General features: G+C 43.5%; 1 protein-coding gene across 1 annotated transcript in view; it reads left to right on the forward strand.

The window, feature by feature from the left end:
• ARID1A (AT-rich interaction domain 1A) overlaps positions 1 to 14934 on the forward strand; it is a 77673-nt gene that overhangs the window by 18866 nt on the left and 43873 nt on the right. The window contains exons 2-4 of the mRNA XM_074934581.1: positions 7698 to 7910; positions 8695 to 9135; positions 10389 to 10502. Of these exons, the coding sequence (XP_074790682.1) occupies positions 7698 to 7910; positions 8695 to 9135; positions 10389 to 10502 (768 nt within the window). The remainder of the gene's footprint in view (positions 1 to 7697; positions 7911 to 8694; positions 9136 to 10388; positions 10503 to 14934) is intronic.

Genomic DNA, 14934 nt, shown 5'->3' on the forward strand with positions numbered 1-14934 from the left:
GTTCTGCAAACAGAAACCCTGCCCAAACTAGCTGAAACTGTGGCAGAGTAGGAGCAGCAGTGTTTAGTATGGCTCTTCTGGGATGTGTAGACGGTCCTCTTGCTGAGAATAGTGTTGCACCGTAATATCCTGTGTTAACAGGACTGTTCGCATGTAAAACATGGGAGGTAATTGTCCTGCTCTACTCAGCACTGGTGAGGCCTCATTTGGAGTACTGTGTCCAGTACTGGGCACCATGCTTTAGACAAGATGTGGATAAATTGGAGAGTCCAGAGGAGAGCAGCAAAAATTATAAAACATTTTGAAAACTTGGCCTATGAGGAAAGGTTTAAAAAAACAAAAAACAAAACCAACCAAACAAACAAAAATCCCAGGCATGTTTAGTCTGGAGAAAAGACAGTTAGTGGGGGGGAGGGACCTGATACCTCTTCAAATATGTTAAAGGCTGCTATAAAGAGGATGGTGATCAATTGTTCTCCATGTCCACTGAAGGTAGGACAGGAAGTAATCTGCAGCAAGGGAGATCTAGGTTAAATATTGGAAAGTTTTTCCTAACTATGCGGGTAGGGAAAGCCCTGGAATAGGCTTCCAAGAGAGGTTTTTAAGAATTCCTGTCATTGGAGGTTTTTAAGAACAGGTTAGACAAACACCTGTCAGGGATGGTCTAGGAGTACTTGGTCCTGCCTCATGAGGTCCCTTCCAGCTCTGTGGAAAGTGGAGGAGATAGTTCATGCTCAGTGCTCATTCTGATCAGAAAGGGAACTTGCTAGTCCAGCTTTCCTGACCAGAGTGGACTAGTATCTTTCTGAGTGTTGATATATTTGAAATGTCTCCTCCCCCTCTTCCCCCCCCCCCATTGTAAAAGTCCTAATTCTAAATTTGCGGGAGCTCTGAATGACTTTTGGTAGAAGCAGGAGAGGAGAACACCTTAGGAAGTACCTTTTTTCTTCATGTGATTCCTTCTAAAGGGATTCTGTAATTCTGATATTCTTTTGAAACGTACATATTGGCGGAGAAGTGGGTTTTTACCAGACTTCAGTTACCTGAAACTTCATCTTTGAAAGGACAAGCTTGTAAAGAAAAAAGTTGATGAATTATGACACAGTAAACTGGCCCGTCAGAAGGTTATAAAAGGTAGTGAGTTCAGACTGGGATATTGACCTTAATACAGACAGCTCCACCTTAAATAGATTAGAGGAAAGTGCTTCTGACTAGAAGTTGAGCTCTGTTTACTATTGAATGAGAATATTAATAAGTTCTGTGCTCTGGCTTTTTAGCCTGCACTTGTCACAGACTAATTGTGAAAGAGCTAAAGTTGGTTTACACATTGTGGGGAAAGTTTCAGAAATACCATTTGGTGGAGCCATGAAAATGGTTGTACAGAGGGTGCCAAATAAGTACTTTAAAACCAAAACAAAACAAAAAAGCATGGAAATGGAATGAAACTGAAAGTCTGGTTCTCTAAACCATAATGTCTTTGGTCCTGCTGAATGCTAACTCTCATTGTTTTCTGTATCATAATCCTGGCTTGCGCCGCCTCCCGCGAGATGTGCTTTGTTTCCAGCCACTTCTGTGGCATTACCTTAGTTATATAAGGCAAGGTAGGAAATACCCTCTGCTTCCTTGGGGCAGGTCCTCAGATGGCACAAACTGTCATAGCTCCATTGGCTTCAATGGATTTTTGACAGTTTATGCCAGCTGAGGAACTGCCCCTTGTGTTTCAAGCCCTGTTAATGAGCATGTATGTAGCTGTGATAACCCCCACCCAGTATGTAATAGGACAGGGGGTGTTTGAGAGCTTCCAGTGACTGTCTTGTTATGGGTCACTGACCCCTGTAAGGTATTGATCTCAGTACGTTTGTTTTTCTTTTCTTCTTTTTTTTTTTTTTTTTTTAAATTTAAAGTACTGTAGAGACTGGGCTTGCTGGGTATGGCTTGATGCTTCATCCTTATGGTTCATATGGGATTTTGTTGTTCGGGTTCGACATGCTGGCCTTTACGGATCTGGCCAGGTTTCAGAGATTCCAAGGGAGCATTGGTACTGATGGCTCTTGGTAGTATAGTTTATGAAACTGGAGCCGGCACTCAAAGTTCTTGTTCACTACAGCCTCTTCACTTAAATTAGGACTTGCTTGTATTTGAGACAACTTTAATGCTCAGTTGACATACCCTATTGTAGATATTGAGCTGGGTCCAGACTCATTATTGATGGCTTGGATTCAAGAGCAAAGTTCTCTTTTTACATTCTGAATTGCCAGCTATCAAAGACACATGTATTGGTCCATTTCTCTTACTTGCGGTCATGGGACTGCAGTGCCCGTACATGGGGTGGGAAGTACTGGAAAATGGATGCGTAAAGCTGCTCATTCTGTCTCCTGTTCCTTTCAACAAACTAGGGTAGGTGTTTTCACTTTCAGATAGCTGATGCTTCTGTCACTGGTTCACTACTTTATTTGAACAACTTGTGGCCTTGAGTAGAGGCAAGGTATTTAAAGTAATGGGGAGCATGGCTCACCTTACACTCTTGTCTTGTTTAAATAGTTAAACCTGATCGCTAGATAAAACCTCCTCCGTAGAAATGAAGAAGCTGGTTGACAGGCTTCCTAGTGGAGAGGTGTAGTCTCCTTGTTACTCTCCAGTATTAATTGAGCACTGATGGAGTGAACGTCGGACAGCCAGCTTTCTAGTTTCTCCAGTAACTGAGACTGGTTATGCCTTTGTGCCTGGGTAGTATAATGCATGCAACACAGAGGAAAAGAGGACAATTTTGATTTCTGCTCAGGAGATTATCTTCTTCAGTACTGTAAGATCCCATCTGGGTTCAGCTATGGGGAGGTGATGGAAGCTGCATCTGTGAGCTTGCAAAAACAGTGTTAATCGGTGTTTTGTTGGTGAGAGCTTTTCTGTGTTTGGTGGCTTGCAGGTCCCAGGCTCGGTGGTCCCTGTCCTCGGACTAGCTTGGGCATGGTAGAGTCCAATAGGAGAAGCAGCAGTAGCCAGCTGCTGCTTCTCCCTGAATTTGCAGGAAATGGATTTACTGTCTTTGTACAGGTTTCAGAGTAGCAGCCGTCCGTGTTAGTCTGTATCCACAAAAAGAAAAGGAGGACTTGTGGCACCTTAGAGGCTAACCAATTTATTTGAGCATAAGCTTTCGTGAGCTACAGCTCACTTCATCGGATAAGCTCAAATAAATTGGTTAGCATCTAAGGTTCCACAAGTCCTCCTTTTCTTTGTACAGGAGCACAGCAGCCAAACAATAGTTTGTGCTTGCAGGGCCATGTGGTGAATCACGTGACCTTGTGCTGTTTTCTGCCGGGGTCCTTACCCATCTGTTCTCACTGCTCTTTCTGGGTTATCAGGCACAGATCCAAGTCCTCACAGGCAGCCAGCCTCATGGCCAGAGATTATGAGCACTAACCTTCCTGGCAGGGGCGGTGTAGCTTTGCTTTTATGCAGATTAGCCATGTGCTTCTCACTTCAAGGTTCCACAGGAAAAGACATTTCCTGTGCTTGGTTCTTAATGGGCGGTTCCCAGCTCACTGTACAGGGACCGGAGGGTTGGGGCCTGTGAAGTGAAAGCATGCATGGAAGAGGGATTACAGTACACTGCCCCCCCTTTCCCATTCCACCTCTGCTGCTACGTCACCACAACACAACCACACGCTCTCTCATACTGTTGGTGTCATTCATTCAGTGCCAAGATTGCTTTAAAAAATTCCCTTGGCCCCAGTTCAAACAGGAGTACAGCTGGGATGTGTTAGATTTTAGGCAGTCTGCCCTCAATTTGAGATGAGTTATAAATAGCAGTGCCGACTTCCTTAACTACCACTCTTGGAGGTAAAATGCAGGTTAATTACTGTGGGAATCAATTAGGGCTTCTCTGGGTTAAACAGCCAGGGATGCTTTTTATTATTATTTTTCTGATTCCTCTCCCTCCTCCATATTCCTCCCCTTCCCTCCCCCCAAACATGGACAGCAAACGTGGTCAGAAATAAATTCAGATCCAAGGTGAAAGGTTTGTAATTCCAGGAAATTGTTTCTGGTTTATCCCAGCACTGGCCAATATCTGAGTGAAGCCAATTCAAGTGCTGCAAATTAGACTTCAGTGAGAAACTCTTCCCCCTTTTCTCTCCATGCCCCCACCCTTCCCTGCCAAAAAATTAGATATGTAATAGACTGTCATAAAAGTGACAGGAATGCATGTTTGCCTGGCTGTGGAGACTGTCTGTTCTTTGCTCTGTAGCCTCTGCTTTCACAGTAAGACACTCTTTACATATTTTTCATGTTGGTCTCATAAATGAATCAACTCCACTTACCCCTTTAGAAAGGTATGGGATCGTCCTTTATTATGTCTTGTTTTCTGGCAGAAGTGTGTGGTGTGTTTTTTTTTTTTTTAACACTTTCACCTGCTTTGAAGCTGTAGAAAAGTTTTCCCTGTTCACTTCTACTTGTGTGTATTAAAGTATCACTCTTGACCAGCACATGCTGTTCTGTTACCCTGCTTAGAATAATCTCTGTTACCCTGCTTAGGATAATCTTTACATTTGTAAAGTTGTTCTCACCATTGTAGCAAAGCCAGAATAGTGTGTGTAGGGTAACTGTCCATTATATAGCCTGACTTGGGGGTTTGTAGAGCTTGGCAGTAAGCTCTCTCTGGGCTGAAACTTGGTGTTACAAGCCTTTGGCCTAGAGCAAGTTTCTTTGTTTTAATTTTTTTTGAAAGACCAGGTTTGATCTTTAGAATACAAGCTGACCATAGAAGATCAGGGTTGGAAGGGACCTCAGGAGGTATCTAGTCCAACCCCCTGCTCAAAGCAGGACCAATCCCAACTAAATCATCCCAGCCAGGGCTTTGTCAAACTGGGCCTTAAAAACCTCTAAGGACGGAGATTCCACCACCTCCCTAGGTTACCCATTCCAGTGCTTCACCACCCTCCTAGTGAAATAGTTTTTCTTAATATCCAACCTAGACCTCCCCCACTGCAACTTGAGACCATTGCTCCTTGTTCTATCATTTGTCACCACTGAGAACAGCCTAACTCCATCCTCTTTGGATCATGCACTTATTTTTGCATACAGTAGAGTAACTTTGGTTTTTGAAAATTTGGCTGACAGGACTAAAAGTTTGGTTGTATAACACTCTGTCAAAGTACCAAAACTTGACACAGATTTTTGAGATCGCTTCTAGTTTCTCTTTTGGTGGCTCTTCGAGTGATGGTCCCTCTGTGTCAATGGACACTACTATGAACTGTTCTGGCTCCAGCGCATGGCGCACATGCGTACCTGCATGTGGAATCCAGATAGGGACCACACATCTTGAAGAACCTCTAGTTACAGTAAGTAATCTTCTCTTTCTGCGAATGCAGGAGGGCGTAAGAAAAGGGTCTGGACTTCACTAATCAAGAAGCAGTAAAACTTTTCTCTCAATTATGTTCAGTGGCAGGGCCTTTGCTTTTGACATGCAATCATAGTAATCTACTCCTGTGGCTTCCTGTCAAAAGGATTTCCCATATGTCAGTCCAGAGAAGACTCTCCAGCCTTCTGCAGTCAGGGTTTGGTATTTCCTTATTTATCCTGAGGTGTTCTTGCAGGTGAACAGGCATTACTTCCTCTTGGCTTTTCCATCTCTTATAACATTAGTGTGCAAGAGGGTCTATAGCCCACCACCCTCCAACTGCTCTCACCAGCTTCTGGATTGATAGGCCCATCACTGCATTTCAATCTTGGCTGTTCCTTTCTTGAAGCACATGGGTTAAACTGCATAAAGGGATTCAAGTAGAATTCCTGATGGTGTATTTTTTTTTCCTCTTAAACCAGAGCAAGTCTGTTAAGGCTAGAGCAGTTAAAGCCCTATCCATGAAGTGTGTGTGTGTGTGTAATGGGAGATTTGGAAGGAAGGGGCCACATGCTATATCGCTGCTGATGCATGCTGCAGCCCTGGTGGAGACAAGTTAGCCTGCTTGGATTACAAGTATCAGAGATGTGTATTAAGTTTTTTTCCCCTTTCCTTAGGGATGCAGTTTACACTTCTGTCATGTACAGACTTTGATTTAAAGGGCCTCAGTTTAGAACGGTGTGTTAATTGTCAAACTTGCTTTTTATTTCTGGTAGTGCCTGTAATATGCTAGTTGCTCTCAATATAGAGAGACAGACCTAGAGAATCTCCATCTAAAGATACATGCTGTGGCCAAGGTGGTGATGTGACCACGGTTTGGAACTACAAAGTCCTATATTTTAAAGGCTAAATATAAACTATTCCCCATTACTCTTAAAGTTTATCAGGAGCAGTCTTGTGGGCGTCCTGGCAGAAGTGGCTCTTAAAAAGGGATTTCAAAAGTGGCATTAGCCTTGCAGGTGATCAAAGGCAGGGAGATCTGTGCGTAGGGGCTAGTCTATGCTAGAAGTGCTGCAGCGGCGCAGCTGGTGAAGACGCTTTGTGCTGATGAGAGAGCTTTCCTGTCGGCATAATAAAGCCACCTCCCCGAGAAGTGGTAGCCATGTCAGCAGGAGTAGCTCTTCTGCCAACACAGCGCTGTCCACACCGTCAGGTCACTGTAACTTATGTCACTCGGGGGGGGGGGGGGGGTCTTATTCACATCCCGAGCGACATAAGTTATATCAACACAGGGCTTGTCTACTTGCCAGCCCCTCACATAAATATCAGTGTTTTAAACACCCAGCCACCACCATATGCTGCCTCCTAAGCTGTCATCGTTGGCGGGGTGGGGTGTAGGAAGGGATGGCGATAAGTAGGGAAGGGTGAGTTACACAGGACTCAAAACACGGTGACCAGAGGCCTGAGATTGATCAGGTGGAAGCAGATGAGGATGGGGGAACTGAAAGGATTCAAAGATCGACTGACTCTGGTCAAAATTACAGGCAAGGGAAACTATCTTGGTGTTAGCCTCTTCCTACAATGTCTGCCACGAGTGCATGTGTACTTGGATAACGTGTTTTTTTATTTTTTTAAAGTCTTAGTTCTAAAACTCCATCCTTTCCCTGGGCATGGCTCTAAAAGCTAATGAGGGCATTTTATATTGTTGTGTTCCAAAAATTACACAAGAAACATGTAAAACACATTAAAAAGTGGAAATGCAACTTTACACATGCATTGGCGTGTGCACATGTAGCACCACACTCTGAAATAAATGTCTGGATTAATGCAACAGTGTGGCTGAATTTAAATGCACAAAAGGCCAAATTAACTGCATGTAGAGGTATGCAAGAAACTATCAGTGCCAGGAGGTTGCTGTGGGAGCCATAGCCTTTTGACTTCTGTGCGTTTTTAAATTTTCAGCTGTAGCATTGTATTAACACAACTTTTTGCATTGAATTTAATTATTTGTGGTGTACTTGCTGCTTAAACCACACCCTGCTATGGGAAAAGACCCTTCCACTGCTCTTTAGTCCCCCAGTTGGATATATCAACTGACTTCCCTTTCCCCTAATGACCCTTCTCTCTCCTTCCTTTCTCCAGGCCTCAGAGGAGATGGCAGAGTGTAAAAAGATTCCTCACAGCTGGGGATTAGTGCTGTGGGGAGTATCTGTAGGCCCTGTGTGCTTGCTTGCTTCTCCTCCAGAGAGTGATGCTGTATTTTATAGTATGACTGCAGTTTTGTGGTTGTATGGGAGTAAGGATTGTATACGCCAATGTGATGTATATTCAGCTTGTATACATCTCAAAACTTTCTTCACAGCCATCAAGCCCAATGGATCAGATGGGGAAGATGAGACCTCAGCCATATGGAGGAAGTAACCCATACACACAGCAGCAGGCACCTCAGTCGGGGCCACAGCAAGGACATGGCTATCCAGGACAGCCATATGGGCCACAGACTCCCCAGAGATATCCCATGGGAATGCAAGGCAGGACACAGAGTGCAATGGGCAGCATCTCGTATGCACAGCAGGTAGAGCAAAAAATAAAACACCTCTCACGCTTCACCACAACCCATTCTTCTCTGACGAGCAGATGAGTGAACTCTTTTAAATATGGCTTATGAATGTGTGTGCTAACGGGACCAGTCTTAAACAAATTCAGCTGTGTACCGCTCTCAGTTATTGAGGTGAAAATAGTATTTGTTGTTTAGGCTGCGTTGTGTTGTGGTTGGACTTAAGGATTTATCTGTTTATGTGAAGGACAAGGATCTGTGGGGGTCTTGCTTTCCAGAGAGGTGACACTAGACCTGTAGTATCACAAGTGTAATGGGGGCGGGGGCGGAAGGGGAAACAGTTAATGGATTAAAACAGCATCTACACAAATCTGTAAACCAGAGCAGAGAGATAACTACTCCTCGGAGTAACAGAAACGTCAGGTTGGGGTGGCTCACTGCTTCGTACAGTCGTCGTCTCCTCCTGATCTCTCGCAGAATGCAAAAGGCTGCCTTTGCCTTTGCATTGAGACTTCACTCTTTGATTTACTTACATTTGAGGATGGATTAATAGACATCACAACAAAGTCCTTATGGGTCCATATTAAAGATCTGTTCTTGCCAGAGGGAATCTGGCACTCCACTGGCTTCCCTGTTTCCTCAGCGGCATACTCCTCTAGACAGCAGCGTTTCCATGACCTGTCCAGTTAATTGCCCAGCACAGCTGCCTGGGAGTCATGGCTGCAGGAACTCTGATTCAGATACGTTCTAGTGGTTCGTGGAATCTGTTTCTAACTTGCATGATTCTACTCTCCTTCTGTAGATTCCTCCTTATGGACAGCAGGGCCCAAGTGCATATGGACAGCAGAGCCAGACTCCATATTACAACCAGCAAAGTCCTCATCCCCAGCAACAGCAGCCTCCATACTCTCAGCAGCCACCGTCCCAGACCTCTCACTCCCAGCCTTCTTATCAACAGCCGCAGACTCCGTCTCAGCCACCGCAGCCTCCATACCCCCAGCCGCAGTCCCAGCCGCCGCATCAGCAGTCCCCGTCCCCGTATCCCCAGCAGCAGCCCACGGCCCAGCAACATCAGCAGAGTCAGCCTCCATACTCCCAGGCACAGTCGCCCTACCAGCAGCAGCAACCACCTCAGCAAACCGCCTCCTCTGCTCTTTCCCAGCAGTCGTCTTCATACCCTCAGTCACAACCTCAGCCGCAGCAGCAGCCTGCGTACTCCCAGCAACGCTTCCCACCTCCACAGGTAGGACCTCTGCTGCTCGCTATCTCCTTCTGGGGGTAACTACGGGAGTTTGCAGAGTTTAGTTCTCTGTGCATTTTAAAACCAGTGCACTCCTGCTAACCTATGATTAAACTAATACATGTATTGCCGTCTTAGCTTGGCATAGATCTGTATCTCCTCCGGCTGTGATGTAGAAATGAGACGGCTGAAGGCACAGAGGTGGGCTGCTATGCAGAAAAAGTCACCAAGGCTGTAGGGTTCAGAAACTACTGTTTGTACTTAGTGAATGCTGTTAATTGGCAATACCAGTCTAAAGGACGGGTCACTTGAATGGCTTTCAAACTGTGGTCCATGGAATGTCTCCAGGTGGTCCACAGAGCTGCAGTGCTTATCATAGTGATGACACACTTCTAGGTCTTCCAGAGATCACGCTTCCTGCTGCTTTTGTAGCCCAGTGCAAGACTCCCAAGACATTGGAAGCCTTTTTTTTAATCACTGAAAGTAACAAGCTGTCTGCACCCTGAGTGGCTATTTTGTTGCTTGGGTGAGGCTTTTCCGTGTAAACTTATTCAGTGTACAGATGGGCTCCAAATTTGGGGGAGGAAGCAAATGAAGAATAGATACAAAGTGACCTGGAGAGGTCAGAGTAGCAGGGAATATAGACAGCTCTATACTTGTGGGGAAGTGAAATACCCAGCACAAATATGAAATGGAGTTCTTAATCAAAGAGCAAGGCCTGTTATGTTAAAGGTAAAATTATCTTCATCTGCCTTAATGTTCTAATACTTAAGCATGGAGTTGTCTGAAAACCTTTGAAATTCACAATTTTTGTGAGAAAGATCAAAAATCTTGGCAGAACTTCTCAGAAAACTCTTCTGTTTTTGGACCAGCTCTATTAATATATGTAATTAATTGCCATAGTTTCCAGAGGAAAGGTATAGAAGTTAGGAGGAGAAAGTACCTACAAGAGATCTTGGTTCTTAAACAGTCTGTATTGTGAAAAATAGAGCAATAGCTGGAAAATCACTATCTTTTTAGATTCCTAGTGCTGAAATTACTTCTAGTACGGACACTTGGCCTAGCTGTCCATCAGCAGCCTTGATCCTGTGTGGAGGCAGGGGATGCTAACTTAGTTCCTCTATTTTGTCTCCCTCCTTGTTTTGGGCAAATGCCCTCGAGTGGTACATAAACTGTTGCCTCCTTGTTGCTGGAATTCTCCAAGACTGCCTGCTATGGAGTCCATATTTCACTTCTGTGTTTTCTTTGTGTTTCAGGAGTTATCTCAAGACTCATTTGGGTCCCAAGCATCATCTGCCCCCTCAATGGCTTCCAGTAAAGGACAAGAAGATATGAACTTGAATCTTCAATCAAGGCCCTCCAGCCTGCCGGTGAGTGGTGAGGCTGTCTGTAAGTGACTGGTGTGAGGAAAGAAGCTCACCAGGATCACTAGTACTGACTGGGATCACTAGTACTGACTGGTAGTGTTCCAGATGGAAGCAGGTATAGAGGCTGCCTATGCTTCTTGCTTTTAGTCAATAGCTTCTGATTTCCCCCTGGAGATTAGATATAACTTCCAAAAGTAATGAAGCTGAGGGTAAACTTTTTTTAACCTTGGAAGCCCTAGCCTAAATATTTGACTGGCACTCTGGGATGCTTACGTTTCTTGCTGAAGAGAACTGATCACTAGGGCAGCCTCTGGTTTTGTCCCTTTTAAAATATAGGGGTGCAGTGGCTGGCTTGTTTGGTTTTTTTGTTGTGTTTTGTTTTTGCATTCCAATTTAGCCCAGTATTACATGTATGTTAATAGTCTAGTAGAATTGTAGCCACTACCTATGTGTCAGTGGATTATTATGTTGCTGATTTGTACACCTTGGGTCCAACATGACTGAACAGATTGTGAATAAGACAGGTTACTCAGTACCTGGAGTTAGCTCCTTTCACTGCAGCCAGGACAGTAGTTTCCTCTTAACTCCAAATCTGCTTGTTTTGTGGGTTTTTTTTAAAACATTTGAACGATTATATAATTTGTAAACTTACCAGATTTTTGGGACAACATTCTGGCTGCTTGTTGAGCGAGATGTCTCTTATCTTGGTTTTAAACTTCCTAGAATGTAGCAATTCAGTGGGGAGGGTTGATACATTTCTCCTGTAAAGGTCTGGAATGGGCTGACCAAGCAGATCCATGCCTATGGCTCAAAAGAAGAGTTTGAGCTGTTGAACTCAGTTTGATTTCACTGAATTATTTTTGACTTATAATCAGATGGAAGTTCTTTTCCTTTAGCATCTAGGATAAAGCTCCTTCCTAAACTGCAGTTGGATTGGTCAAAGGAGAATGAGTTGTGTGCATAGCAGAAGTTATTCTTGCTCTCAGCAGTAGCATCCAGTTTTTTGGTCTGTGGTGAGCCCTTCTAAACAGTTCCATGGATCATGGGGGCAAGTTATGTCATCAAAATACAGATCAGACTCTTAAGTTTGATAACAAAATGGGTTAATTTTATTTTGGTGTTGGCTACTTTTGGACCCTGATTCCAAAGATTAATTTTGTTCTGAGGTGTTGAGAATCTTCAAACAGCATGTTTTTTTCCACTCCAAGTCCTTCTTTATGACCCATCTTCTGTCTTGCAATGTAGGGAAAGTGTAGCTATTGAAGAAATCACTCTGAATCTGAGCAGTGGAGTGTCATGATTAGTAGCACTGTTGATGCTGTCTCCATGAATCCTTCCAATCAGCTCCATCTGACTCAGATTATAGGGGTGAATTGTTCTCTTTAGCAGAAGTGGCTCCTGCTCAGAGCCAAGTGGGAGTTTGTTTTTGTGGTGTTATGGATAAATGTGGTCTCTCCTTGAGCCCTCTTCAAATTCACCTTCAAAGTGGCTCTATTATGGAATAGCGGAATTGGAAATGTGGGAGTTCTGTCGTGTTTAGAAGCTTGAATTTTAACATATCCATCAGTGTCTGATGTGTACTTAAGCTTCCCATGTGAGAAATCTCTTCTAGACCTCTGTAGCATATGGAACTCAGTCCAGTGTTGCTGTTAGTGTTAGGTGTTCGCTCTGTGTAAGACCCAGTGTTCTATTTTAACCAAACATTTTTACAGCCTTTCAGTCTCTGATTTTCAAGGATTAGGTAGTGAAATCAAAGGCCGTCAGTCAGTCTGTCAGTGGCTTCCTAGAGCCTGGTACCCATCCTTTTTCTTTTCTTTTCTTTTTTTAATTTGTGTGTGTATGTATATATGTCTCTGTCTCTCTCTCTGTGTGTGTGTGTGTGTGTGTGTGTCTGGGGTATGTATGTATGTATATAAATAAATCTTGTAGATATGCAGGATTTAAAAAACAAACAAAAAAACTACCTCCATTTTTGTTTCCCAGAATTCCATCTCCTGTTAACATGAAGGGAATTGTTAACCCTAGCTTTAAGGTGAACACTCTTGTCTACTTACTGTCTGATGCACATCCAGTTTTGTCTCAAAGAACTTCTGTATCTGTAAAAAGGGAACGTTTGCGGGTGTTAATATTATCTACCCATTTTTGTTCCAATAGGCAACTTTTCCCTTGGCTTCTGTACTGGGAGGTTTGGCGGCAGAATAGCTTGATATGGAGTCCTTGTTAGGGATATTTTTCTGTTAAAGTGTAAATATACGCTTTTCATTCTTCTCCCCGTGTCCCTCAAAGTTGGATGGTCAATTAGGGATTTTGGATTCCCCCATAATAGAGTAACTTTCCCAAGCAGCCGTATAAGTGCCTTATAGAACCATGGGTAGTACTGTGGCCTTTCACGTTTGAAAGTTTTAGGTGCTTCCCTAAGATCAATAAGCCCTGCAGAGTAGCCACTGTTGTGCAGCTTGGTAACTGGCAACCTGTGAAATGCGGCTTCTTAATTACTGACCTGTAGAGCAGCTCTGGCTAAAGTGAATACTGCTGTTTTCTAGGTCTCTCTGCTTAGGAGGTATTAAATATATTTAAAGGCTTTTTTTCTTAATTGCATAAGGGCCAGAGTTTCCATATGTCTCCATCAGACTTAGTGCCTGTGTTGAAACTTTAGGCAGTGAAGGGGGAAACACTTTAAAAAATAAGAAAAGAAGGAAGTCAGTCTCCGAGGTACTTAACCATAAGTCTAATAGGAATGTCCAGGCTATGTGGCACTTCTTGCCAGTCTAGTCAAGATCTCTCTGAGGAATGTGTAGCTGGTCTCTGGTGGTGGTGGTCTAGGAATCTGTTCAGTAACTTTAGAGAACTAATCTTTTATCATTCTCTGATGTATGTTTCTTTCACTGCTATGAGAATCTGAAATAGAGGAATGTTGCAAGAGATTGAAATTCATTTCACAGACTTATCTAATTGCAAAAAATGTCTGGCCTTCCACTTTGGTTCACAAGTTTTTGGGCTTTTATAGGGTAAGTCCTTCTTTCTGGTCTCTCTCCCCCTTTCTGAAGAGTAGACTTGAAAAGCATGTGAGTAAATATACTGCAGCTACCCAGTGACACAGATGTCTTTAACGCAGTGGCAGATCCAGGTAGGTGCCTGGCAAAGGCAACTTTCCCTACGATAGTCTGGGTGAAGAATTTTTCTGAAGAATTCTTTGATTCCTAGGGAGTCTCCATCAGCAATTCACTTAACTAAACTTAGATAACTCTTTTGTGTATGGGAGGGACAGTGTGTAGACTTAGTGTCTAGAGGTAATAAATGGTGTAATCATTAGTATAAATTTCTTCCTCCTAGGGGATCCTAAACCTCTGATCATCAGCAAGAGACTCTCTCTGGCAAGTAGCAGCCAGTTTGTTTGGTGTTCAGCTTCTTGAGACCTTGACTCTTGCAGAATCTGAGTACCATATCTCCAGCTATTAATTACAATAGCTGCTCTCTGGTTTGGGAGGAGTTGGCTTTCAGCAGTGTTTAGGTGAAATCAGAGAGCTCTCTTCTGTGCCAAGCGTGGATCCTTTCTTCTGTTCCCTTCCTCTTGTCTCATCTTAAGTTATAGACATCCTCAGTAGGACTGGAGGGGGAAATGGCAGGTCAGTGTCCCAAAAAATGCTAATTTTCCCTTACGTGAGACGTTAATCCCATGCAGAGTTTATTGCACAACCTTCACAAACCTAGTGGCAGTGTATTCTCCTAAAGCATACTTCATAAATAGGAGTTGCAGTTTACTCTAAGGGTTAGAAACATGGTTGAAAGTGCGGGGATGTGAAAGGTCTAATAGCTGCTTCATTCATCTCTTCTCCTTTGCCTTCCCTTGATTTCCACCCCTTCCTCTTAATTAGCCTCTTCCTTGATTGGTGTTCTCAATATCTATGTAGTATGGTAGTAGGTTTAATGTTTCTGCTTCATCTGAAATATGACTGAGCATCATTATCCAAAGGGCTGTGTGTTAAAGTCTAGGCTAGGAATTTTTTTTGCAGAAGGTCCTGAATTCTTAAATCAGTGTGTTTTGTTTTTTCCTCCTCCTGTTAGGGATCTTGATAGTCTGTTTCTTCCTCCTTTGTCTCAAGTTGGTTTTCTTGCTTACCGACACTTGATTTTAGGCAGTTCTCTTGGAACCTTAGAGAATTATGTGGTTAGAAGATGGAATTGTTAGGAGCTTGAAGAAAGATGTAGAAACGAAGGCGTTCCTGTGTCAGAAGAACGGATATGTTGGTGGCCTGGTAGGGAACTCGGAGACGCTTTACTTGTAGTTTTGTAGGAGGCATCAGAATATGGAATTAGGATGTAGGGCCAGATCTTCAGCGGGTGCTGCTCCATTGATAAAGCTATGCTGATTTTTTTTTTTTTTTTTTTTTTTACTCTAGTTGACAATCTAGCCTGTATCGTCCACCAGTAATGA

Source organism: Natator depressus, chromosome 19 (assembly GCF_965152275.1).
Source record: "Natator depressus isolate rNatDep1 chromosome 19, rNatDep2.hap1, whole genome shotgun sequence".
NCBI classification, from domain to species: domain Eukaryota; kingdom Metazoa; phylum Chordata; order Testudines; family Cheloniidae; genus Natator; species Natator depressus.